Consider the following 24,987-nt stretch of genomic DNA (forward strand, 5'->3'; position numbering starts at 1 on the left):
ATCTCAGACATGCCTTCCCCACCTCTCTTGCAGGATGAGGACAAGTTCAAGTTCGGCCGTACCAAGATCTTCTTCCGCGCGGGTCAGGTCGCCTACATGGAGAAGCTGAGAGGGGACCGGCTGCGCGCCTGCGGCATCATGATCCAGAAGCACGTGCGCGGCTGGCTGCTGCGAAAGCGCTACCAGACGGTGCGCGGCGCCACCTGCACGCTCCAGAGATGGGTGCGAGGCTTCATGGCACGGAGGTGAGAGCGGCGGGTGGCAACGGTGGTTGAATACGAGTCACCTGATGCGAGGTGCACGCGGGTCAGCAAAGTTCAAATGAGCATAGCAGTGCTAAGTTCGTTCAGTTCTATGTTTCATAGAATCGCAAAAGCATCTTTTAAGGGCGTCGACCATCCGGGTGCGTACTGCGCAGTCAGGGTGCCTCAAAACCAACCTCAGCATCTGAGGTATCTTCCCTTGAGGAGATATTAACCCCACTGCACATCGTGCTAGGTGTCTTATTTCCTGATAGTGAGATGCTAACCCTCATCGACAAGGTCCGGTGACGTATGCGCACATGTCGTTCCGTGCCGGGTCCCCCGTGACCCCAGATCAGACAGCCCTGTACGACCGGTCCCCTGAGTCGGGCCGGTCGGGTTCGCCGCCGCTGCACCAATCTGGGAAATGGACGGCCCAGTGTCGAACTGAATGAGTCTCCATCTGGGTCGTTCCCTGCGGCTATTTAGGGAGATGTGGCCTCATCGGGGTGATGGTTTTAATTTGGACCGACTCCCGGGCGGCTGGCTTTAGCTGGTTCCATTTATGACACGGCTCTAGTGTGCGGACCAGCTGAACCAGCTGTGCTGCTCTGGGCGGCCATAATTCAGCACGGCGTGTTGCGCTTGGGTTGAGGCTGGAAATACATGTTCATATTTTGCTTACTTTTTGGCATAGGCTTGATATTTGTGTTAACTTGAGCTGGGGCTCGAAATGACCTCAGCTCAGTCGTCGTGCCCTGAAACCCCAATAGAAAATGACGGGTTATTGATTTATTTTACCTGTCTTGTATTTTGTAAGAAGTTATCTCGTGATCAACATGTGATACCGTCTATTCCTTATTTATGCATTATTTGTTAAACGACTTTCAATCTCCGCAGGCGAGTGCGTCACCTGCGGCGCACGGCGGCTGCGGTGCTGCTGCAGAGCCAGGCGCGCGGTTTTGTGGCGCGCCGCCGATACCAGCGCCTCCAGCGGCTGGCGCTGGGACTACAGGCGCGCGCGCGCGGCCTCTGGGCCCGACAGCGCTACCAGAGGATGCGCCAGGACCGCGCGGTGAGATGAGTGGGGTTGGCTTGAAGGCATGTTTTGTGCGTATGGGGGGGGGGGGTATGCAGAAAGATAATAGGTGTGGACTGGGCTACGCAGCGTCAAGACACTTTTACGCACGGCACATTTGTCTGCAAGGCAAGTCAAAAGAACATTTGAACATTTATATATCAATTTCTAAAAAGACATTTATAAAAACATTTATATATCAATGATTATGAAACTGATTAAGCGTTTTTTGGTACTATAAATGTCTATAAATGTGTTTCAGTGTGTTTCAGTGCGAATCATTGCTAGTTCAACAGAATAACAACATGCTTTCCCTGGATCGCCGTCTCTGCCGTCCCTTTCAAGCCACGTCTATCTGGCCTGCCCACCCCTCTATCGGTCCATCTGCCCCTTCTGACCCGTCTCCCTGTCCGGTCAGGCGGTGGTCATCCAGCGTCACGTGCGCGGCCTGTTGTGCCGGCGCCGGTACGCGCGCACCCAGCGCCAGATTGTGCTGCTCCAGTCCTGCGTGCGCCGCCTGATCGCCAAGCGGCAGCTCAAGTCGCTCAAGATCGAGGCGCGCTCCATCGACCACCAGAAGAAGCTCAACAAGGGCCTGGAGAACAAGATCATATCGCTGCAGCAGCGCATCACCGAACTGGTGGGTGAGACGGCGACGGAATGGACTGTCGGGTAAGGGAGGCAGCTGGGGGTGAGATCGGAGCACTCCTGCCAGTTCTCGATCTATCAGTGGTTCCCAGCTCTGGGTAGTTCGGTGGGTTAGGTTGAATGTGTTGAGGCATTTTTATAAAACAAGTTAATCAGTTCATTCTTTAATGCTACTCAGGTGTGTTTGCTTTATATTTTTTTCAGTGATTTGTGTGTTTGGCGACTTGTTTTATAGCCACTTCTGGTCGGGCCGATCTCTGCTTCTCCTCCGGTCGTTTTTTTTTTAAGTCCCTTCCCTCCCCCGTCCGCAGTCGTCGGAGCACAGCGGCCTGAAGCAGCGTCAGGCCGAGTTCGACCAGCTGACCGCCGACCACCGGAAACTGAAGACGGAGGCGGCCGAGCTGCGCCGTCAGACCGGCCGGCTGGCAGAGCTGGAGGCCGAGCTGGCGCAACTCAGACAGCAGCTCGACCAGGAGCGCTGCGAAAAGGTGGGGTGCGGGGTGGCGGAGGGGGAGATGCGGTGCCCGCAGAAAAGGCAGAGGTTTGGAAGGAGAGGGTTAGTGACAAATGGAGAGGGCAGGTGGGAGTTAGAGAGAGAGAGTTCGTCACTGTGACCACCCAGCTTTGACTCAGGCCGGTCAAGAGCGTCCTCCATCAATTTTCTCCAAATGATTAAATTAAACGATAGGAAATGCATCGACTAATCTTCAGTGAAGTCTCTTGTCTGGCACGTGGCTGCTTGTTCCTGTATTGAGTGTATAACACCATTAAACTTCTACTGACAGGTCGATCTTGTCAACGAGCGTGACCGCATTGAGAAGGAGGGTCGCGACCGGATCCAGCAGCTGAACGAGGAGAATGAGAAGCTGCGCCAGCAGATCATACGCGACGAGGAGCTGAAACAGAAACAGGAGCTCGAGTCCAAAGGTACGGCGGCTTACCATGCGGTGCTAAGTTTCTGTAACGTGTTCGTGGTCTCGGCTGAGCCGTCAAATGTAGCGGTATGGTGCGCCTAATCGTTGCGATTTTGTGTAGACGTGAATTAAAAATTTTCAGTGCCCTTACTGAAAATGGGCTTCCCAATGTTCTGTTTCTAGTACACGTTTAGCTGCCTATCTTTGGTTTTCGCATTCGATTCGATCCATAATTGTAGTCTTAAACTCGCATTAGATGACTGGGCTTTAGCCGTAAGCTCTACCTCTACCCTGTCGTCCGTATCTCCTATTCAGAGCTGCTAAAGACCAAGGTGAACCTGGAGAAGAGCGCGCTGAACGCCGAGTATGACCAGGAGCGGATGGCCTACCAGCGTCTTGTGCAGGAGAACGCCCGACTGGAGCAGCGCAACGAGACCCTGGAGAAGGAGCTGCAGCGAGCGCGCGGCGGCAAAACGCACAAGGTGGGCCGTCAGGCCGGGAGGGCGGTGAACTGGGGAGGGGTAGGGGATGCTAAGGTGAATGGGAGCGGTGGGGATACGCTGGAGCGTGAGGTGCCTGGCATTGGCATTATTTGGGTCTTGTATTACCGAAAAAGAATAGTGTGCTTTACACAGCTGAATTGCGTAGGACATTCACACCCTAGTCAGGTAAGGTTCGTTAGATTTCCGATGTTCATAAGATCCCTGACCGAGTTGTCGACACGCTGGACGCCGTCTCTACCGCTCTGTTACTCTCCCACTGACCGATGTGTCTGTCCGTCTCTCAGAGGTCCTCGAGCAATGTGAGCGGTGCCAGCGAGGCGACCACAGAGGCGGCGCGGGACGATATCTCCGACCTGCCCAGCATCACCTCCGACCTGCACGACGAGCTTAGTGTAAGTGGTGGTTGGCTTAGCGAACCAGGGACACCGGTGTTCTAACTTCTAAAGGCCGCCGTCCACTGTTTAGGCGCGCACATTTACGCGCTGAATTTAACATTGGAGCCTGTGGGCTGCGCGCTGACTGCGGTTCAGCGCCGAATGCGTGATGAAGCGCAGTCAGCTGATAATTCGTCGGCTGCTCGGCGCCGAATTACGCGCTGACGAGTTGAAATAATTGAACTTTTCAGCGCGCGCTAGGCGCTGAACGATTGCGCGCTGAATACACGCCTAACCAGTGGACGGCCACCTTAAGTGTGACACTGAGGACACTGTCTCAGGCGGATACTGTCTCTACGTTCTCTCACTGCAGCGCCTCCTATAGAAGAATGTATCACAAAGAACTAATGGTATCAGGAGATGAGCCGTGTCAGCCCTTCCCTTTCGCCAGAGACACACACAGCCCTGTCCGTTGTGCGCGCTGTTCACGTATTTAATTTCGTGCTTCTAACGAGTGCAGTCTATCGGGCAGGATATCGGCTACGGCTCAGTCCGGTCCCGCACCAGTGATCAGCCCGAGCGTAACCTGGAAAACATCGACTGGAGTAAGCAGAACGGCAACCCGGACCTCGACAAGACTATTGTGGTACCCGAGAGGAAGGTGAGCGATAAGGGCGGTCTGTTACGCTGGCGCGACTTGTCAGAGTGGCAGTCGGGTGTGCGAAGTGCTAAATGCTAAATCCGTAGGCTGTAGGACGGTCTTAGATTGTGAAGTTTTTATTCCTGATCAGAGTAAGATCGATTTTGGTTTGACCGCTTGTCTCGGAGCATGCCATTTATAGTCTTAGAGTCTGAGAGTTGTCTGGCGTACCGCTAGCCCATTCCACACCCGCGCCTACTCGCACCCCCGCCTCACGGTCTGCTTCCCGGCCTCCCATGCCGCAGCCGCTGCCGTCTCCAGACGTGAACCTGGTTCTGAAGCTGCAGCAGAAGCTGAAGGAGGTGGAGGCCGACCGGGACCGGCTGGAGCGCCGTCTGGAGCGGCTCGAACAGGGCACGCCCGATAGCGAGAACAAACAGGCCCATGATCAGATCCGGGTGAGTAGTCGGTGGGGGGTGGGGAGGTGGGAAGTGACTGAGGACGGGCCGCTGGAGTGCTAGGTGGCGCTTTATTTGTGAGGGCTGAGCTGGTCGACGTAACCCAGTGGTGAATGTTGAGCGCATTGTGGGCTTGTTGGTTTCTAGCAGCCATAGTTTTCTTTTACTTTGGCTGCGCGATATTTGTAATGACTTTTATATAAAAAAAAAAAATGTGACACGGAGTAATTTAGCTCTTTGCAAAGTCATAGCTAGTGTCGACAAAGAGCAAATGGCCATGAAGCAGCGCGTAGCATCTGCTTTGCCGTAGCTTGACGGAGCTATTTTTACGCTTCCTTGCAAGTGAATTATCGCCTTCGCATTTTCCCACCGTTTATATGTCCGTGGTTAGCCGCTAAGTGGCTGTGAGGGCTTCACGACCGTGATCTCCCATTGACCCCTGGGTGTTCGCACGGTGGCAACTGCAGCGTGCATTCCGGGGCCTGTCCGCTGTGGCGTACTCGGGGGCTCATGTTTTTACCAGCGTGGAAGCCCAACGAGCACAGTTCAAGCTTCCTTGGCACTGACTCAGGCTGCTAAAATTGCGTGCAGGTGTCGGATAAGAGAACGAATGATGAGGTGGATCACGATATAAAAAGCCGATGACAATGTAAGACTTTTGAACTTGGAATCTGGTAATTATGAATCTTGATTAGTAAAAAAAAAGAAATGCGCTTATTTATGGCAAAATCTAAAAATTAGTAACATCCAGCGAACCAAAATTCTTTCATCCAAAATTCTTTCGTGTTGACTTTATTTCGCTGGAATGATTGATAATCCCGTTGCTATCGGTTCACATGTTACTCTTCTTGGCTACCCATCTAACCGCTTTGTGTTCCGCTCCTCAGCTCCAGGACCTGGAGATGGAGAACGCCAAGCTGAAGGCGGACCTGCAGAAGCTGCGTCAGAGCATCGCCTCCGGGAGCGGCGACGACCCCGGCAACGACCTCATGCTGCAGTTCCACGCGCTACAGGTACGTAGGATAGGGTGAGCTATAATCGTATCGGCGTTTGATGGTAAAACTTTGGCGTCTTGGATGAAAAACATCTTTTTTAGGACCCTACTGGTATTTTGAAACATCACTAAAAATTTGTCAGAGGGAATGCCGAGCTGTAAGATTTTGGACGGCTCCGGTTTCAAGGAAGTGCCTCCTTGGGCTCCGAGCCTAGGCAAAATGTGTGGCTCCGTCTCCGACACCCTTTCTTGCACGGCCATTGTAACTATGTCCGAACAGAAGCGTCATGTAGGTTCACGTGCCGCCGTTGTGACCATTCCCCGTGCCTTTCCGCCAGGACGAGCTGGAGCGTCGCCGTGAGGAGTGTATCCAGCTGAGAACGGTGATCGCCAATAACGCCAGCTGGCCGATGCGCAGTCTCGAGGACCGCGATACCAGCGAGGAGGGAGAGGTGCTCATGGCCTTCGAGACGCAGAAACAGATCAACAGGTGAGTGGACAGGAGCGGGGACGGAAAATAGATCAACGGGTAGGGGAGAAGGTGGCCGGGAGAGGACGTGCTTACTGCTTGCGAGATTTGAGCAGCAATTGGAGTGTGGGGAGGAGTGTTGCTGCCAAATGGATCAACGGATAAGTGTCGTGGAAAGGAATGAGATAAGGAAATGGACCAACTGGCTGATAGATTGAAGAGGCTGATGGGCAGATCAGCGGAACAGTGTGATTGGAAGGCGGAGACACATGACAACAGCGACTGTTTCGGGATTCAGAAATGGCCGTGAACTGAACGAGTTTCCACATAAGTACGGCCTGCTGGCTGCTCCTGCAGACTAAACTGACGGTCGTCTACCTTCCTGACACCGATAGTGGCAGTCTTCCATGTTGGAAGCCATGTGCTGGACTGTCTCGGCGCCGCGCCCAGAGCTTGACCCATAATGTTCTCCTGGCATTTTTTAGCTCATGTTAATTTCATGCAAGAGCGGGTACTAAGGTGTTGGGAAATTATAATTGGCTTGATTGCGAAGAAATGGTAAAATAACTTTTGAGTAAGTCTTAAATGAACAATGTTTGACCAAGATCTTCTTGTGCTTGAATAATTTCATCAGCTTTAGATTGAAGGACCAGGCCAGGAGATATTACTCTCTTCGAGTCGGTCGTCAGATTGGCTGTCCGGTAAAATACACCGAGGTGGTATAATGAGGACTGTGCTTCTGCTATCGAGGCACAACTTAAACCAGCAAATAAAGGTCCTTTTACCACTTCGATAAGGACGATATATTTCCAGTCGCGGTCTTGTATAACACAAATGGCATGTTCTCTAACCTTGGACGGTAATATTTGGCATGTAAACGTCGTTCAGTGATGCTGTGTCCCGCTAGATAATTGTCTAACCCTTGTGTTAATTACGGTAGGTAAGCTTTGGGATGTGCTTAATTCTACGGGAAAACTCTGCCACCCAGATGTGAACGTGTTTGAGAGGGTGCAGAGGACCCGTTTTATATTTAATCCTTCAATAGAAGGCATCGTGTTTTTCGGAACAAAACGTCTATTTTTTAGTTTCTTTTTATCGCCCACGCTCCATTCGGCACTGTGCAGAAATGTTTCTGTTGGAAGGAGGGTTTTTCAGGTTAAATATATTCCCGTCAAAGAAACCCACGGCAGGTCGAGACTGATAACCCTTAGCAAATGTAGTTTGGTCGTTTGAACTCTTTGGCGCCATATGCAGTCCAAATGTTTATGTTTTGCATTCATTGCAATTCAAGTCACGCTTATGTATAGCTAACGGTCACAGCTGATTGGGTATATGAAGAGGAAGATAAACCGCAAACCCAGGAAACCTAAGCGAGTAGCATCCTTTAGAAAATTGATGAATGATTGGAGAAAAAGAGAAGTTAAAATGTGTTCTAAATTTAATTCACTATAAATTTACATAGATAAGCACGGAAGTGCGTGAGCCAGAGAGTATGATTCCTTTTTACATCCTATCCTCTGCTGTAACTCTTCCTGTTACAGCAGTCATCGCCAATTTTCACACACCGTGACATCCGTACGTCCGAAACTGCCGCGACATTCTGGGACCGGCGTATGCCCGGCGGGCGGCCCCGGGTGCGATCTCTGTCACTGACGACCGACGAGTGTGTCTCAAGGCCGTCCTGAACCGCGTTCGTCCGCACCGTGGGATGGTCCGGACCGCGCAGCATCCAGTCATTTGACCAGGCCGGTACTATCGGCCGCACGCCATTGTCCCAGCTGGCTAATCACTTTCCCTAATGGGCCTCAAAGGGGCCGCCGAGGGAACGTAGGTGTCGACCGCCGGCCGATTGGTTTAGATGTGTTGGCTGGGAGGAAAGTTGGATTGGTTGTATAGCGGTGAGCCGTGAATGTGTTCTGTTATTCTGGCCGAAGAGCCCGCGGCCCAGCCACGATAATTCTGAATGGCGTCGCGTGACAACAGTGGCGTGCTGGATCAGTCTAAATTAACCCAATTCCGTTGTTTAGGATCGGCGCCGTCTGTAGAATTAGAAGCTCCTTATGCAATCGGCCTCTTGTTTTTGTCTGGTGTATCGCTACCGGTATTTGCCATTCAACTCACACACTGCATCTGATTAACAACTCGCAGTTACGTCGCGGGCCGTAAGCTGTGACGCCAGCTCGAGTACTAAATCTGACTGAATCTGACGGTGGTATTTATTTACCATCAAGGTACCTGCCCGGAGGATCAGATCCTTGCATAATTATTTTCTCATAACCTTTGAACTGACAAGGAACTCGAACATCCCGGAAAAACGTGATATTCATCCCAAGTCTGCTCCCTCTCGCTTTCACAACGAGCACAGAGCTCGCGTGACTACACGGGGGCGTTTATTTCCGCGGCGTGCACGGACAGATGACTGCGGTCACTGCGACCGCGGCGGCCGCGCTGTCAGCTGGGCGGCGGCGGCGGCGGCGGCGGCCGCTGACCGCTGACCGCTGACCTTGCCGCCCTCCGCCGCCCTCCGCCCTCCGCCCGCCGTCCGCTGTCTGCCCGGTAAGGCCCGGTCCGGTGGCGGCGCGTCAGTTGATAGTGCAGCGGCGGCCGGCCGGCCGGTCAGCGGCGATCGTCGTGACTTGGAGACGCGCCGTCCGCTAGGAAAGCCGGTCCGGGGCGGGCGGGAGGCCGATCGCCGACCGGTGTGCAGTGCCAACGGGGAAGAATGGTGCCGGATAGTGACGGCGGCGGCGGTGTGATCAGTGCGGTGGGTGCCGTGAATGGTGTGAACGGGAGTTTGGGTGATCGCTGATGATTATACGCGCTGTTATACGCGCTGAGTAGCCCAGAGCACGGAAAATACATGGTGAGTGGGCGATGATTGAATTGACGGACAGAGATGCACCTCTAGTTGTACATCTCTTGCTGCTAATATTGAATAAGTCTTTTTCCTTATAGTACATTTATCTCTTCCTCATTTCCTGGGTCCCAACGTGCAACAGCGCTGGATTGATATGAGGAATGTGTTTTGAATGTTGGACAAGTAATTTCTTATCACTATTTGTCTTGTAATATTTTTCCTTTACTTTCCGTTATATTTACTTTCGATATCAGTTCCCTATCTTCCGCGGTTTACGACGGACGACACGTGGACATTCAACAGGTGTGGGTGGCGGGCGGTACCTCCCGGCTAGTCAGTCGGTCACTCTGAGTCGCCTTTGACGGTTCGTTTGTGTTTCTGAGGCTTCTCTGAGCCGTTTCATCGGTCTGCTCCGTTGACCGTGCGCTTTTATATCTGACGCGGTGATTTATCGGGAAAAGGCACGAGGACCGGGGGAACTGGTTTGTTCTCCCTTTCTCGTTCTCAACAAAACTGATCTAGGGATTCTCAGTGTCAATCAATAGACTTAATGTTGATCTTGGATGTTCTGTTTGTGGTTTCGAAACCAACAGCATTTGTAGCTCCCCCTTTATCTGTGTTAACAATCTATTGTTATTATTCTGACAGACATGCTGTCGAGTGTATTCTTTAACTGGATATGGAGACATGCCCTAAGATGCTTATCTGGCCTGGCTGTTTGCAATCTTATAGTCGACTTCTGTTGCTCTGCTCGTTTGTATGTATGACTGCTGATAAAATGTAAATGAGTTCCGTCCAGCGGGCGTGAATTGTCCTGTGCGTGTTTTACATCTTAGACACGCGCCTCTGTCCACTTGTCCCAAGCGTGACAACTCCACTCGCCCGACCCAGCCCGTGTATGTATCTCGACATGTGTCTGCTCCGTCCAGCCGCCCCGTTGTATTCACCACCCATCTGACACAGCTCCTGTGTCTGCGTGTCCACAGGCAGCTGGCAGAAGAGCTGCACCTGGAAAAGGAGGAGCGGGTGCGTCTTCTGCAGATGGAAGCTGAGTACCGCCAAGAAATGACGCAACTCAAGGCGGACAACGAGCGCCAGCAGAAGCTCATCAGCCAGAACCTGGGCAGCGCGCACACCGGCCAGAACGAGGCCATTATGCAGCACGAGATCACCCGGCTCACGGCTGAGAACCTGGTCAGTGATATTGTATTGCATTGTATTGTATTGTATATTTAAGAGCGATCCACCTTTCAAATTGCGTGGCGATTACTGATCATACTCAGGGGAACTCACGAGTGCGACCCACTGAGACTCGCATAACTCTGCTGGATAGGCAGGCTGATCATCGACACCGAAAAGCATTATAATGAGTTTGATACCTCATTATAGAGCGCTGTACGAATACAGAGCTCTAGCCGCTCTGCATTCGTTAGCTCGGATTTTAGCGCTACTCTGAGTTGGGATGGGTACAGCGTCGCGCCGACCGTGACGTGAGGGCATCCCGCCCGGCCCCGGTGACGACCCCCACCCTCCTGCACGGTAGCACGCTACATTCACTCCCCGCACCCGGCGTCAACCGACCCTGACAGGCAGACCCGTAGTCCCAGCTGACAATGATATGCTGATGGATAAATGTAGCCAGTTTTGCTCTTGTGGCGAGCGGGATGATAGTCGACGTGTGAAATTGTTTGTTTCAATGAGTGGTGTCAAATTCTCCTCGTGTTTGGTGTCTAATTCTTCTCGTGTTATATTTTATCATGGCCAGCTTAGGGTGCATTCATTGTTCATGCCTGTGGTATGCTATCGCGACGGCTTTCAACTCAACAACTCACTTGATAGTGTGGTGGTTTACTGAGGGGCTGACACGATATACTCATCGTAAAGCACTCTAACAGTTTTCAACCTCGGCACGTCGTTGCATAAATAGAGGCGGATATTGTTGCAAAATGTGATCACTTACAGCGTGCACAATGCACCTAGATATTTTATTAAATTCATATGCCATTCGTGTGCCACCCAAGCTCACAAATGTCTACGACACCCGAGTCGTGCTTTCGCCCTTGGAAGCTCTCAGTATGCTTATTAGCGGTAGCCAGGCCTCACTCCTGTATAAAGATGCGTGACAAACCATTTATCAAATTCCACGTATCAAATGTCTCCTATCCTTCAGCAATCAGCGTTGTCTCCCACACCTTACTACCGTCGCCCCACGGTACCAGTCTCTAATGACTCCGGCTCCTTAGATCCTACCCTCCCGTCCTCAGACGCCCTGTCAGCCTGTCGGTCTACCGAGACACGCATCCGGTCGGGTCACGGACCGCGTGCCTGCCTTGGGGATGGGTTAGGACGGTTACGGGCGTGGCCGGGTCGCCCGAAGGCTGCCTTAGAATTCTGAGTTAGTCCTGAGCAGGTTCAGGTGGTGGGTGGGCTGCCGTCGAGGACTGGTTTGTTTCTGGCTGTGTGTGCGGGATTGGCCACTGACTATTGGGGCTAGCAGAGGTGGATAGTAATCGTAGATCATACTGACGTGTTTTTCTATTTTCTTTTCAGGATCTACGCGAGAAGATTGACAACCTCGCTGAACAGGTGAAAAAGTACAAGAAGCAGCTGAAACTGTATGCCAAGAAACTCAAGGACATGGGAGGTAGGTCCCGACTGATCAAGCAGCGGGTGCCCAAACACTCAGTAATTATCACCACATTTAGTCAGGGCTACACTTCCCTTGCAGAGTTAGAGAAGCCTTTTTACAAACCTCCTCCATTATGTAGTTAAACAGACGTTATTTTCTTCGGAGATCAGTGATATTATTAAATTCAAAGTACTCATCATTATAAAAAAGTCTGTTTTTTGTATCTTCTACCTTCACTCAAAGATGTTTTGCCCCTCCAGCACGTTTTTTTGGGTATAGTTTTCAAATCTTGACCGCATGGCCCACCACTCATTGCAAGAGTTTGTTGCTTGTGTTGAAGCTCGCCTTCGCTGCGCAGATAAAGTCGGAAAAGAAACCTTTAAGCTAGAGTATCGCTTGTATTATCGTTACCACGGTTTATTGGTACTGACTACCGACCTATACACAAGGACGTTTTGCTGTTCATAGGTACTTGCATTGTGCGAAGCGCTCTTGCTAAGAACATAAAGAAAAGTTTAAAGCTTGCACTTCCTTTCCATTGGGTAAAAGAAGCTAAATGTGTTTTATGTTCTGCCATATTTTTTCAAATGCTTTATGTTTTGCTTTATTTACGTTGCAATAACTTTTACACCGACGAATAACAAAATTGTCTTAGCCCACGCCCGCTTGGTGGTCCCCAGGCAGATTTGCTTCATCTTACAGTTTTCCTATCTGCCTCACGCGATCATCCCGAAAAGTAAAAAAGATGCGAAGACGCGGGCAAGAATCGATAGCTCTCAACAATTACTTTCAGCAGTATACGTATATAGTATATACCGCATTTTGCTGAGGTCAATGGTGAAGGCCACTGAAGGTCATAAATTAAAAAAAAAACTCCCGAGCTCAACATGTTTGGACAAATCATGACCAAACCTTGTCAACCGATTGAACTACAGCGCCGTCGAAACATTTTTAGTTCTAGCAGCTATTAGGTATTGTCGAAAGCTGCTGGTGATCTTTATCATCTGATATGACTTTTTGACCACTGGCAATCACCAACGCCTTAGGGCTTATATTATGATACACAACTGCAGGTAATAACAACAATAACACCATTTTTCGTATTATATTGCGCTGAAAGCACGACGGAGTTGAGCTGTCCCACCACCGTCGGTGTATCTCCGCGCCTTCAACACTTTTCTTTCTGGTATCCAAGGAAGTAAGTTCGTTATTCTGGCGATATTCGTTGGTTGTGCTCCTTCTTCACCGCCTTATTTCAGTCACCTAACCCACATTTCTTTTGCTTTGAAACGTTGAAAGAAAACGTTACGATCATTTTGTCTTGTCTGAGACCAAGGCCATTGCCCTTCTGTTGTTTGAAAACATAATGAAATTAGAAAGGGATAATTTTGCCAGAATGAAAATATGATGACACGTTTTATGCAAATGCATTTCACTTGACAAAGAACATTGCATTTTGATTAACGAGATAGGCCAAGGGGACAGACGTTCGATCTTGCGTTCGAGATAAAAATTGACTTTGCAGCGGTGTTGATTTAATTAGATGTTCGCTGGAGCACGTGATTAGAGAGTTTACCGTCTTTGAGTGAAGGTAGAAGATACGAAAAACAGACTATAGCAACATAGATCCACCTACACTACTGTTAACGCCAGACCTCTTGAGACCCTAATTTTTCGCGATTATTTTTAAATGCATGGAAGAATTTCAACCAAGCTCAGGACATGGCCGTTTCAAGACCTGCCGAAACTTTTACAATTTAGATATTTTGTCGCCATTTCAATATTTCAGGCACTTCTCATTGACTCGTAATGTTAAATTTCGAGCAAGATTTTCACCCGGCGTGTAGAGGCTATCACCAGTCAGTCTGTGATACGTTATGACGTCACAGCTAAGCCCCGCCTCTGTGGTCTTGGCCTGCGGCGGTTTCGGGCCGGCGCGCGGTCACTCGCGCTGTGGCGGGGAGCGGGGACGGTCGAGCTGTGCCGAAAGCCGGCGGAGTTGTGCGTAACGTCTTGTCTGACAGTGCCCAAAGAGCGGCATGATGACTGAGGAGCCATAAATGCTCAATGCGCATTGCTTGTATGTACAATGCTGATATGTTCGCTGATATGTTTTATTTTTTATAAGCTGCAAATGACGGGCAGATGGCATATAACTGACATAAGGTTAGGAAATATTCACCTGTATTTAAAGCCTATGGCGTTGCAGATAATGCGATAATGGGATGTCGGATGTCATCAAGTAGCTCCTGATTTGTACATCGCTATGCAGCCATCGACTAGCGCAATAATTAGCTAATTGCCTTCGCTTCACATCATAAGGCTCGCTCGTATTTCACCAAACAGATATCCTACATCGAAGATCGTATTTGTTAGCAATCGTTAACGTTTTTTCGAAGCATGTGTGAGTAGTAGATTGAGGAGTGATGGTCCTCTTGGTCCCATATACCTACCTACAAGAGTCAACAAGAGCCTAACATTTACTTGACGGTCTGCTGCAATTGATTCATAGCACGTGAAACATCAGCGAAATTCATAGTCCTTTACAGATGGCAGGGTTGTCGTTTGTACAGAGGTCGCTGATGGGCACGGGTCAATGCCGCAGTCGTGGGCGGAGCCTAATGTCATATGACGTATGAAAGCCTCTATCCAGGATGGAAAAACAGTTAACATTACGAGTCAATGACAAGTGCCGCAAATATTTAAGTGACAACAAAATGTATTTGAAGAAAAAGTTTCGGCAGGTCTTGAAACAGCTATTTCCTAAATATGGTTGAAATTATTCCACGCATTTTAAAATGATCGCGAAAAATTAGGGTCTCAAGGCGTCTGGCGTTAACAGTAGCTGGTGTGTAGTGTAAATGGTACGCCCCGGTGTTACACCCGTCATGCCCTGATAACCCCGTCGCTGAGCTGTTAGTTCCTCTCCAGCCAGCCAGCAGAAGCGCCGATCAGGCTATTACGGTAAGGCAGAGTCGCCCCAGGCTCGTCCCGATACCGCACAGCTTCGCACGCAGCCCGACATGACTGCATGCTTTTTAGTTTGGGCTGCTTCGGTCTACCCGAGATCATTGTTGGTGGCGATCGGCGTCGGGGGTCTCTTCATAAATATGCTTGACAAGAATGACATCCAAAATGTAGCAATCAGTTAGAATGGAGATCTCGCTCAAAATCTTCAGAATTAAGAATTATGAGTTTACTTAACTGGGACTTCTCGATATTCTGAAGATCATTTTTAGGCCTTAGAAGTTCTTCATACTAATTGAGTTTGGCGGTGCGTCTGTCACCTGAGGTGAACTCCGTTTACGATCGATATATACTGCGATTGGACGACTGAATGAACCGCCCTTTTTCCTCCTTCGCTTGGCGAACTCCGACGCGAGACTTAGTACAACCATGGATGACATATCATCCATGGTACAACTCTCTAAGCCAATGTGCTACAGTTGATGATGTGATGCTCATCGCTGCGTAGAAAATCACCTAACAACGCTTGGGTTCACTGGATGGTCCCAGGGTCCGTGAAGATCCAGGCTGCTGCAATCGTTCATTAGCCTTTCTGAGTAAATGTCGCGAGTAGGTTCTGGTTTCTTATGAATGTCGGAACCTTTGGTGGGGCGTGACGTCTTGCGGTGATCTAATCGGGTTTAATTTCCGACTTGTGACATTTCAGACCTGACTTGAAGGTCTTCGACATTCATCCGGAGTACGAACATGGAGTTTTGCAAAGTTACGAACGATCAGTTACGTTCATTTCATTCGACTTTGGAAGCTTTGGGTTCTGCCTTGATTCCATTGTTGCCTTGGCTCTTCACCCAATGGAATGGAAGAGCAATTTTTAACCTTCAGTATTGTGCGCATTTATTATTTTAAGTTTGCCTTCCGCTGCAGTAAACTACCAACCACCTTGACACGTCGCAGTTGCGTCTGTCTCCGTCTCTCGTCGTGTGTCGGTCTCCATCCGGTCTGAGGCTTTGTTGTGTCCGCGGTCGTCTCGGTTCATCTATTTAGTATCTGTATCAGTCACCATTCGTTTCGACCTCCTTCGATCCCCATGTCTCGTCAGTCTGACACACCGCCCTTCATCCGGTGTATAGGCTCGTTAGCGTTCGTCGTGCCGGTCCCTTACCTTCCATCACCATGGACCGCGGAACGAGCGATGTGAAACTAATTGGAAGGTATCTCGAGACCGGAGACATGAAGACTAACGAAAGTCAACCGCGCGAAAGCAGCCTGGGCATGGCAGTGATATGAATTTGCAAATTTTCGATACTGACTAGTTGGTGGGGTAAAAGACTTCGTCGTCAAATTCGTCGCCCATGTTCGTGTTGTCTTATCAGTCTTTTTTTGTATTTTATAAAATGCATGCCTTTCTCCGCACCGGCATGCCGCCCAAAGCCCCACAGGCCACAGTGCCGCCCACCCCGTCCCGACCGTCCGACTCTCTGTGCCATTGTGGCCGGGGCGGCGCGTGACGCTGTGCTTTGGACCGGAGAGACGGACCGCAACGGCAGAGCACCGTCTCCCAGTGCTGGTCTCAGCAGCGAGGCTGGGTCATAGTTGTATCGTGTCTCAGCCGCAGGGTGGGCCATCCCAGTGCCGGGATGAATCAGTAGGCTGTTAGCGGGGCTGCAGCTGCCTGACTAGCGGGATAGTCAGCAGGTGCGGTGACTGGGCGCGGGTGCTGAGTTGAGGTGCAAACTCGGCGTCAAGGCACTATGCTAATCATTCGATTCAGTTGATTGACTTGCCGGACCTTTCGGGAACTAGGTTGTCCCACACTGGATTGCTGCAGCGCTCCATTGCGGTACCAGAGCGATGGGAGTTGGTGCATACCGTGTCCCAGGTGCATACCGCTGCTCCAACTGGTGATCGAATGGCACTGCGGTGGATCCGTTCAACTCGTCACGATCAATTGTCACGCGTCACGATCAATCCTGCACCCCGTCACGACTCGCTCAACTCGTCACGATCAATACTGGTGGGATCGATCGAGCGCCGCGTTACGGCCGGCCCGTCACGGCTGGTCCCCCCCCCCCTCTCCTTCCCGGCGGGGCGATCTGCTGGCCTCTGCGCCTGCCACCTGCCCGGAGCAGCAGCTCACACACGGTATCCCGCCTGCCACCTGGCACACCTGGCCTGACCCGGCCGACCGCACTGCCCGCCCGGCACGGCTGGGTCATAAAGCTGATATCCGTCTCCGGTTACTGTCTGGGGGGGATTCGGATCTCTCTCTCTCTCTCTCTCTCTCTCTCTCTCTCTCTCTCTCTCTCTCTCTCTCTCTCTCTCTCTCTCTCTCTCTCTCTCTCTCTCTCACACACACTCTCTCTCTCTCTCCCTCGCTCGCTCCCCTTTTCTTTATGTTTCCCTCTCCTTTTCTCTCTCGTCCTTCACTCCTGTTTCTGTCTCTGCCTTCTCTCCGCCCTTATTTCCCATCCACTCTGTCCATCTCCTCCCATCCTCTCTCCGTCTCCTCTCGCAGCGGGAGGATGGGGTAATTGCTGCGGTCGCCGCCGCTTCTGTAGGGGATTAGCTCCGGTAGATTGAAAAACAGGCTGCTCTCGGCCCATGGCAGTGGCGACGGCCGGTGCTGGCCCGTTACAGTAATTGATGTGCGTGTTATTGGCGACATTCAATGGACGGAGTGCCCCGGGTACCGCTCGCTGGGCGGCGAAGTGTCAAACGGAGACGGACGAACGGGCGGGGGCGGAAGCGAGGGCTTTGAATGTTCTGACCTGGCTTGTCGCGGAATCTTGAATGGCCAGGGAGATTTGGGAGAAGTCAGATGAAGGATTGACGGGCAGGTCAATGCATTGTAGATAGAAGAAAAATCAAGCTGTACAGTGAAGGGCTAATCGTTCTTGCGACATCTTTTGATAAAAGTTGCTGCATCTTCTTGTGTCTTTGTGTGGCATCTTTTATATCTATTGATAGCCACCTGACTTTGAGACTGTTATGTTATCTCCCCACTGTTCGGTGTAGGTGTGGACGGCTGACTCACGAACACTTGTCAACACCCTCCGATCCTTACACCGCGCCCCGTGTCGTGTCGACGTCAGCTACACTGCTCTGGAGTAGGTACAGCACTCGTGGCAGCTCTGATTCTCATGCAAATGGCCGCCGGGCTGGACCGGTGTCGGCCGCTGGGGCACTTCCCGTCCGGGCCCTTTATGATGGTAATGACGGCGACCCCAGTGACCTGGGCGGGCGGAGCTCGGGTCGGGCGGTGTTAGTGTTCTGTGTCGGCCGGTCGGTGCAGTCTCCGATCGCCCGCGGAGCCAGCCGAGCGAGCCGTGCCGCCGCTCGACGGAACAGGCCGAGCGCCTGGACTGTGTAAACTGGAGCGGTCGGTAGTGAGGAGTCTGGAAGCAGCGGGAGCTTCTGAGAACTGTGCGGTGGTGGAACGGGCTGGCCAGTCCCCAGGGGACGGCAATGTGTCTTTGGAGTGCGGAGACGGGGCTGGAAGATAGATCTGCTGAGCTGTGATTGGCAAGTGCTGGTGCGTGTGATGAGCGTCAACTGCTCATGCTTGCTGGGTGACTGATCAGACTGGCGACAAGTGTCGTGACAAAGAAGTCTCCCTGTGTTCCTGCGAGAGACTCGGAAGATGTCGTCAGTCTGTTTATTGGCGCCTCTTTGATGCAGACTCGCCAGAGATTCTAGGACATACCAGCCCATTGCCAACGTTTGCCGTCTTCTTCAGACCTTGAAGAGGACCGTTTGAAATATCTGTTTATAGCGCCGTTCAAGGATTCATTTCCGGGTGAGTATGTCATCTACATATAGCAGTACCGCAATTCCAGCGTGAGGCTATGCTTAGATAGGACGAAGCATACGGTCCGGAGGTTGCAGATGATGCAACTCTGTCCTTGGCGTTGTTTTGTCGTGACTCGTGATGCCCAGATCCTATCCAGCTTCTGTTTGCACCACGCAGGTTATCGGCGTCGTGAGTAGGTTCCTAAGCGTAACGGCTGACAGGATAGAGACAAAAACTTGACCGGTGTCGTCCCTGGCGACAACCCGTCATAGCCACCGGCACCAGCGTTCGCGCAGTTATATCGAGGGGCCAGAAACAACCGACTCGTCGACGCTTCGTCCGTTGCTGCATTCCCTAGTGTGAACCTTGATAGTTTGGTCCTAGTAGTGTCTGGGTTTTTCGTATTGTGGGATGAGGGCTCAGCATTATTATCGTCCGATGCCATTTTGTTTCAATGTTTAGATGATGATTTTGTTCTGCTTTCGGAGACTGCTCTCCATTGTCGTGCATCATGCTTTTTTTGTTGAGGGTAACGCTTGTTTTGAATGTCTCCGCTCCTCCTGTATGTTCACCTGTGTTCTGATCTACGTTACCCCGTCCCGTGCCACCTGTGCGTTCTGAGTCATCTGACCTTGACTCGACGACGCGATCGGCGACCGATCTGACGTCTGAACACTTGGACATGCTGTTACCAGTCACGTGATCGCTCTGACTTCTGAGACCCCGTTGGCCGGGCTCTGTCACCCTTTGTTGCCAGTCACGTGACCGGCCTGGGACGCTCGGTGGCCCTTGTCGCCAGGGGAACTGTACCGAGTGATGTGCTACGTTTCTGCGGAAGCTCATCCATGTACAGGTGGCACTGTTGTCCCCCGGGCTCGGCTACTGAAGTCTTCCGTATTGGGCTATGTGGAATGGTCAGTTCGGTCGTCGTTAGGGCTTGCGAAGGTTCGGCGTGTCGTCTTAGGCTAGTCTTACCAGTGCATTGGTCCTACAAGTGTTGTTAGTGTGGTGTGGAATCTTGCTTTTCAGCATTTACTTTGGCGTGAGTATATTTTCGTCTGCTTTGTCTGAGAAGCGGATCACGGCTGACTTAGCTACCGTTTCCCTCCTATTGAATGGATGCAGCCGTAGAAGGCAGTCCTAGATGTTATCGGCTCAGTTTGCCGCCGTTTATTAGTTGTTCCGCTCATTGAGTAACTATGAGGTAGCTTACGTACTATGAAGCGACGACCACGAACAGCGAGAAATCAGTACCCCGTACCCTATATGTACGATATCCCGTTGAAGTGGCGTCATTTCTGCGTATTTCGCCGACGGGATGTTGAGATAACATCGTGGGCAGTAAGAGCGTCTGCGATCGGTCGGTGTCATTCTTACGTGCCGATTTCATTGTCTACTTGACGTTATAGTGACTGGCTCCGTGCTTGCCAATTCAGGAACGTATTGTTCGGAATAGATGCTTTTGCCTGATCGTGGTCGAGGGCTTAGGCCGTGGTAATTGATAATGAAGGTCGATGGCGGCTTGATTTATGGTTTCCTGCTTTCCCGTCCGTTTTGTTTTTGCGCAATGAGGTATTGAGAGTCCGAGGACATCCTCAGAATTGAGAAGAGGCGCGACTCCATCTACGAGATCTGTGTTCAAGACTGCTCGTATCGCTGGCAATGTCCAAAAGATCTCCTCTTGGCTGCTCTGTTGGTATCCGGATTTGGCATCGGCTGGGTACGGATTGGCCGGTCTGACCCGGTTTTCGTAGCCGGCGAGGGCGGCCTGCCAGAGGCCCTGACCCCGTCATTAGAGTCGGCCATTGCCGTTTTTGTGGGTGGCCATCTTCCCATCTTCCACGCGCATAACGCGCCGGGCAGAACGGGAGATAAGAGACAGGAAGAGAGACAGGGAGGCACGAGAGGCGAAGAGACACATTCATGTAGACTAAAACAAACAGCGCTGTAAGGATCACGCACTGTCCATCGTTAGCGTGCGTACCGCCTTCATCATCACACGCTCGGCCTGTGCGTGTTTGACTGTTATATCGGCCCGGGCCTCCGGTCGCGTGCAGATCCAACGCTGTCCAATGATGGCATACAGAGACAGTGTCACTTTGGCGGTGGTATACGATGGAACTCCTCGTCGCCACTAGTCGATGGCATGTATCTGTCTAACAGTTATGAAGCTGGATTGAGTCTGTTGCCTGCCTGTTTTCCGACTATCTGTGTCACAGAAGCTGAAAGCCATACAAGTCGGTTCCGTGCATCCCATGTCCCCACTCCTTATGGCCTCTCCATCCACTCTGTTATTCCCGGCATCTTCAGCGTTACCCTGGTTAATCCTCTTTACCCCCTCCCCTCCCTTGTATCTTATCTATCCATCTTCTCTGACATACATACCGCCTTCCCTTCCCCATAACTAGCTACCGTCTTCCCCGACCCTGTCCATCCTGTTCTCCCATTGGAAGCCGACGGCGGCGTGCCGGGCGGGCGCTGAGCCGATATCCGGGACTCGTGGCTGGTCCTGATGATCGCGTGTCACAGGGGTGGGGGAGCGGGCCCGGCGCGGGGGAGGGAGGGGCGCGTGCCGCCCGACGCCGCCACCTGCCCGGCTGTCGGTGCCGTCGCCGCGCGGCTCGCCGGTGGTCGCCGCGGCGGGCACAGCACTATCGGGCTGCGTTTTATCGGCCGCCGGTCCGATAGTGGCCGCCGCAGGACGCGCATCGTGTCTGTTGGGCTGTTTGTGAGTGGAGGTGTGCACGGTGGCAGCTCTGGGAGCGGTGACTGAGAGAGACGTTGGAGAGACGTCACGGACTGGTGTGGTGTGTGGATCGTGAGGGAGAGGAACGGTGGACGAGAGTGGTCTCTGCAGTGGAACTAGCGGAGCAGAGGAACGGACGTTCTCTCCCAGTGTGAACTCCAAGATGTTCCCTCGTGGTGTATGGTGACGTGGCTCAGTTGGTCCGCGATCGTTATTTGTCTTCCGTTCGAGTGGTGCCATCTGAGTCGTGTTTGGTCTGAGCGAAGGACTATATCAAACTGCAGTCATGCTGGGATTTGACCGCGCCATGGCCGACCCGGAACTACTGGACGTGGTGGCAGAGTCTGAGCGTCACGCCGAGGACGGAGACGCCTCCTCCATCGGTGCGCTGGTCTCCTCGTGGCTCGGGCTGACCAGCAGCGAGCCGGCTGTGCTGCAGCTGGACGAGGAAGCCGCCGGGGAGGATTCGACTGCCGCGCAGCCTCGACGTCACGAGCTCTCTGACATCACCGAGCTGCCAGAGATCCCCGAACAGCCTGAGGAGGCTTCCACAGAGGCGGATGAGGACGGGACGCCGACTGGGGAGTCTGAAAAGGTAGCAGCGGCGACGGCAAAGGAGTCAACAGAGGCTAAGCCGACGACTCCGGGCGGCTCCACCACGGCGACGTCTCCGACGTTCCGTGAGCGACTGGCCAGTCTGTTCAGTCGACTGCAGTCGCCGTCGGCTGTCTCCCCGTCGGTGATCGAACTGCCGACCGGCGAGCGGCCGAGGTCATCCTCGGGCCCCGCCGCTGCCGATCGGCGAGCCTCGGCGGCCTCACGCCTCTCCTTAGACGAATCAGACGCTGCCATCCCTCCTCCAAGCTACACACTGGGCCGGCCGGACCCGATCCTGCTGAACCCGGGCCTGCTGCCGCTTGTGGAGAGTCCGCAGCTCTCCCAGCCATCGCCGGAGCGACTGGAGCGGCGCAGACGATCCGGCGTCACCGCGGCGCCCGTCCACGGCGCCCTGGAACTGCAGCAGCTCAAACACAGTCAGTACGGGCCGCGCCGCGCCAGCACACCCTTCTGGAAGGGGCGGGCGCGCGCGGACGATGTGGGCCGGTTCTGACGGCCGCTAAACGGTAAAGGTGCAGTGTGTCTGGGAGCGGGTGGGACTGTAGATTCCATGCGTGGTGGAGCCGCTGTGTGTCGTCTCTGGCCGAGAGTTGTCTCGGCTGGCTCCGAACTGTTGTTGGTTGTTCCTCGTTTCGTGTTTTGTGGTGTCTTGAGTGAGAGGTGACGTCGACGGTTTAATGAGATCTCCCTTCGGCTTGTGATGAACAACTGTGAACAACGCTGGCAGCGATAAAACGACCGATTTTAATATAATCTTCGCCAGGCATTGTCTTGTCTGAACGAGGAGGGTCCTTTGTGAGACGCGTCCTAGTGCCGTTCTTTCCTAATAATAATCCCGGCTATAATTACGAAATCGTCTGTCAAAAGGGACGCTCCTATCACTTCATATTCCCGCTCCTAACTGTGCATAATTCTATCCTGTTTTGCTGGTCGACCTTTCTCCACTATTCGTCGTGGACTTTTTTATCCTCTTACCATTGTATTCCGTCCCCTACTAATCCGCCCTTGTCTGTCCCCATGTTACTCTATCCCGCTAGGATCCCGTACTTTTCCACCCCGTCACTCCGTCCCGTTCTGTCCTCATACGACTACGTCCTGGCCTATACCGTCTCATCCAGCTGGGATTCTTCCACCTCCCCCCAGAGGTGTGTAAGTACGCCGAGCTGCCCATCGCTGGTCCGTTACGGGTGTCAGGACCTCTGACCTGACGTAGTCAGACCGACATTCATCCACCGCCCTCTGCCCTCCGCCCTCTGCCCTCCGCCCTCTGCCCTCCGCCCTCTGCTCTCCCCTGGTCGTTCGCCACCCACTGCCCGGCCCTGACATCCTGGGAATGCTGTCTTTGAGTCTGTTCAGCGAGGGTATCTTGAACGTTGACGGTCGAAATGAGCGCGTCTAATTGATAGACGGTTATCCGGAGAAAGGATGGGTTTTAACTTTCATTATGACTTGTGGTTTCAATGACTTCCGTTCTTTTCTTATCTATTCCGAGTTCAGAAATCTCTGCCTCATAAGTGCAAATATAAAGGCTGATCTTTCAGCATCAAGCGAAATCGCTTGTGGTCAAGGCGAGTCGACAGTTCCGTGCTCCGCCACATCACGGTGACGCCGACTGTCCGCCACGTGGCTGCTCAGACCGGGCGGTGTTATCTCAGAGCACTCCGATAACGCCCGGTGACGCCCGGCGACATTCCTCCTGGCACCTGCATTGTGGCCAACTGTTTGAATAGCTCACCACCAACCACTCGGGGCCGAGCCGCCACGGACAGACAATGCCGGCAATCGCGCCGACACCGGGACCGAATGGCCCACTTCCGGGCGGCGCTCCGCCTGTGATTGCCGGTCGGGTCAAGAGGCCGACGGACGAGTCCGCCGGACAATTCGTCCGTCAGGTGATGGGACGACCCATTCTGCCCGGACAGAGAGCTGTAATGGACAGCGGTGTTGTGGTAATGACACATTTATTTGCGAAATGGCATGAGGTCATTTGCCGTGGCTTTTATGCCGTTTTCTTTGAATGCAGACCTCGCAGGTGTTGCATAGCGTTTCTTGTTCTTTTTTGTTGCATTACTACCGTTACCATATTGTTTTTCTTTCGTTGTCGCTGTTCTTTATCGCGGTCGTTATGGTCCGGCTGCCTTTCTGAAAGTCATGGCTTACTCCCGCATATTTGATGTCATTTAGCCTTTATTTTTGGCTTCTGGTCGCCAAAGTGGATATGTTTGTGCCCATGAGTTACACCCACCCACTTCATGGCTGCATGGATTGGCAATTTTTTGGTTCTGTGGTTGGCCATTCTTATATGCACGTAACTATTACGTTCTGTTCATACTGATAAGTATTATAAAGTTATACGGCAACTGATCGACTTATTTCGAATTTATTATTGGTTTCCGTTTATTTTCACTCGCCGGTCATCTGTGTCCTATTTCTCTACCAGTTGTCCCATTAGCCGGTGTGATGTGTGTCACACCGGGTCCCGCCACAGGTGTTGGCCAGATGTATTAACTATGTGTTTGTCCTTACCCCTCCACCACACACGCTGCCGCCAGCGTCCACAGCTGCCGGTCATAGGTGGGGTTTCAGGGCTGGTGTATCATAATGTATCCGCCCTACACACGTCTGTGATGAGCTGGATAACTTCTGTCTGCCTGCCAAAGATGCCGCCATTCACTGCCATTGTCTTCTTGGTCATTCACTCTCGCTGTCAGATTCCTTTTGTTCATGTCTCGGTGCTGCGCACCTAAAGTGTTTCTGACCGGACCTGTCTATCGCCATGCACCAATGCTGTTCACTCTTGCTGGACTGTCCTGACCTTACCTGTGCCGCTTTGTGACCTCACCTGACCCTGTTCTGACCCCGTCTCCGCTCTGTCGCCAGGCGCCGAGCCGAGCGCCGAGCAGCTGGAGGGCGGCCCAGCGGACGGCAGCGGCATGCCTGCCATCAGACACAAGAGCGTCGAGTATGTGGGCATGTTCGAGTACAAAAAGGAGGACGAGGAGCTACTCATTCGCAGCCTCATATTCGGTGAGTAACAGTTAACAGTCACTCATCATCGCT

At 52.3% G+C, this 24,987-nt stretch overlaps 1 protein-coding gene across 2 annotated transcripts in view; it reads left to right on the forward strand.

Annotated features, from left to right (window-relative positions):
- LOC122390318 (unconventional myosin-Vb-like) overlaps positions 1 to 24,987 on the forward strand; it is a 65,388-nt gene that overhangs the window by 33,896 nt on the left and 6,505 nt on the right. The window contains exons 15-28 of one of the 2 annotated variants that reach the window (XM_043383106.1): positions 34 to 245; positions 1,143 to 1,317; positions 1,739 to 1,960; positions 2,280 to 2,456; positions 2,754 to 2,895; positions 3,198 to 3,364; positions 3,670 to 3,777; positions 4,280 to 4,420; positions 4,705 to 4,857; positions 5,745 to 5,870; positions 6,190 to 6,341; positions 10,164 to 10,371; positions 11,728 to 11,821; positions 24,808 to 24,954. In XM_043383106.1, coding sequence (XP_043239041.1) covers positions 34 to 245; positions 1,143 to 1,317; positions 1,739 to 1,960; positions 2,280 to 2,456; positions 2,754 to 2,895; positions 3,198 to 3,364; positions 3,670 to 3,777; positions 4,280 to 4,420; positions 4,705 to 4,857; positions 5,745 to 5,870; positions 6,190 to 6,341; positions 10,164 to 10,371; positions 11,728 to 11,821; positions 24,808 to 24,954 — 2,224 coding nt within the window. The remainder of the gene's footprint in view (positions 1 to 33; positions 246 to 1,142; positions 1,318 to 1,738; positions 1,961 to 2,279; positions 2,457 to 2,753; positions 2,896 to 3,197; positions 3,365 to 3,669; positions 3,778 to 4,279; positions 4,421 to 4,704; positions 4,858 to 5,744; positions 5,871 to 6,189; positions 6,342 to 10,163; positions 10,372 to 11,727; positions 11,822 to 24,807; positions 24,955 to 24,987) is intronic. The other variant, XM_043383107.1, reaches the window with a different exon arrangement.

The sequence above is a fragment of the Amphibalanus amphitrite genome, unplaced genomic scaffold, assembly GCF_019059575.1.
Source record: "Amphibalanus amphitrite isolate SeventyFive unplaced genomic scaffold, NRLGWU_Aamphi_draft 000391F_arrow, whole genome shotgun sequence".
NCBI lineage: Eukaryota > Metazoa > Arthropoda > Thecostraca > Balanomorpha > Balanidae > Amphibalanus > Amphibalanus amphitrite.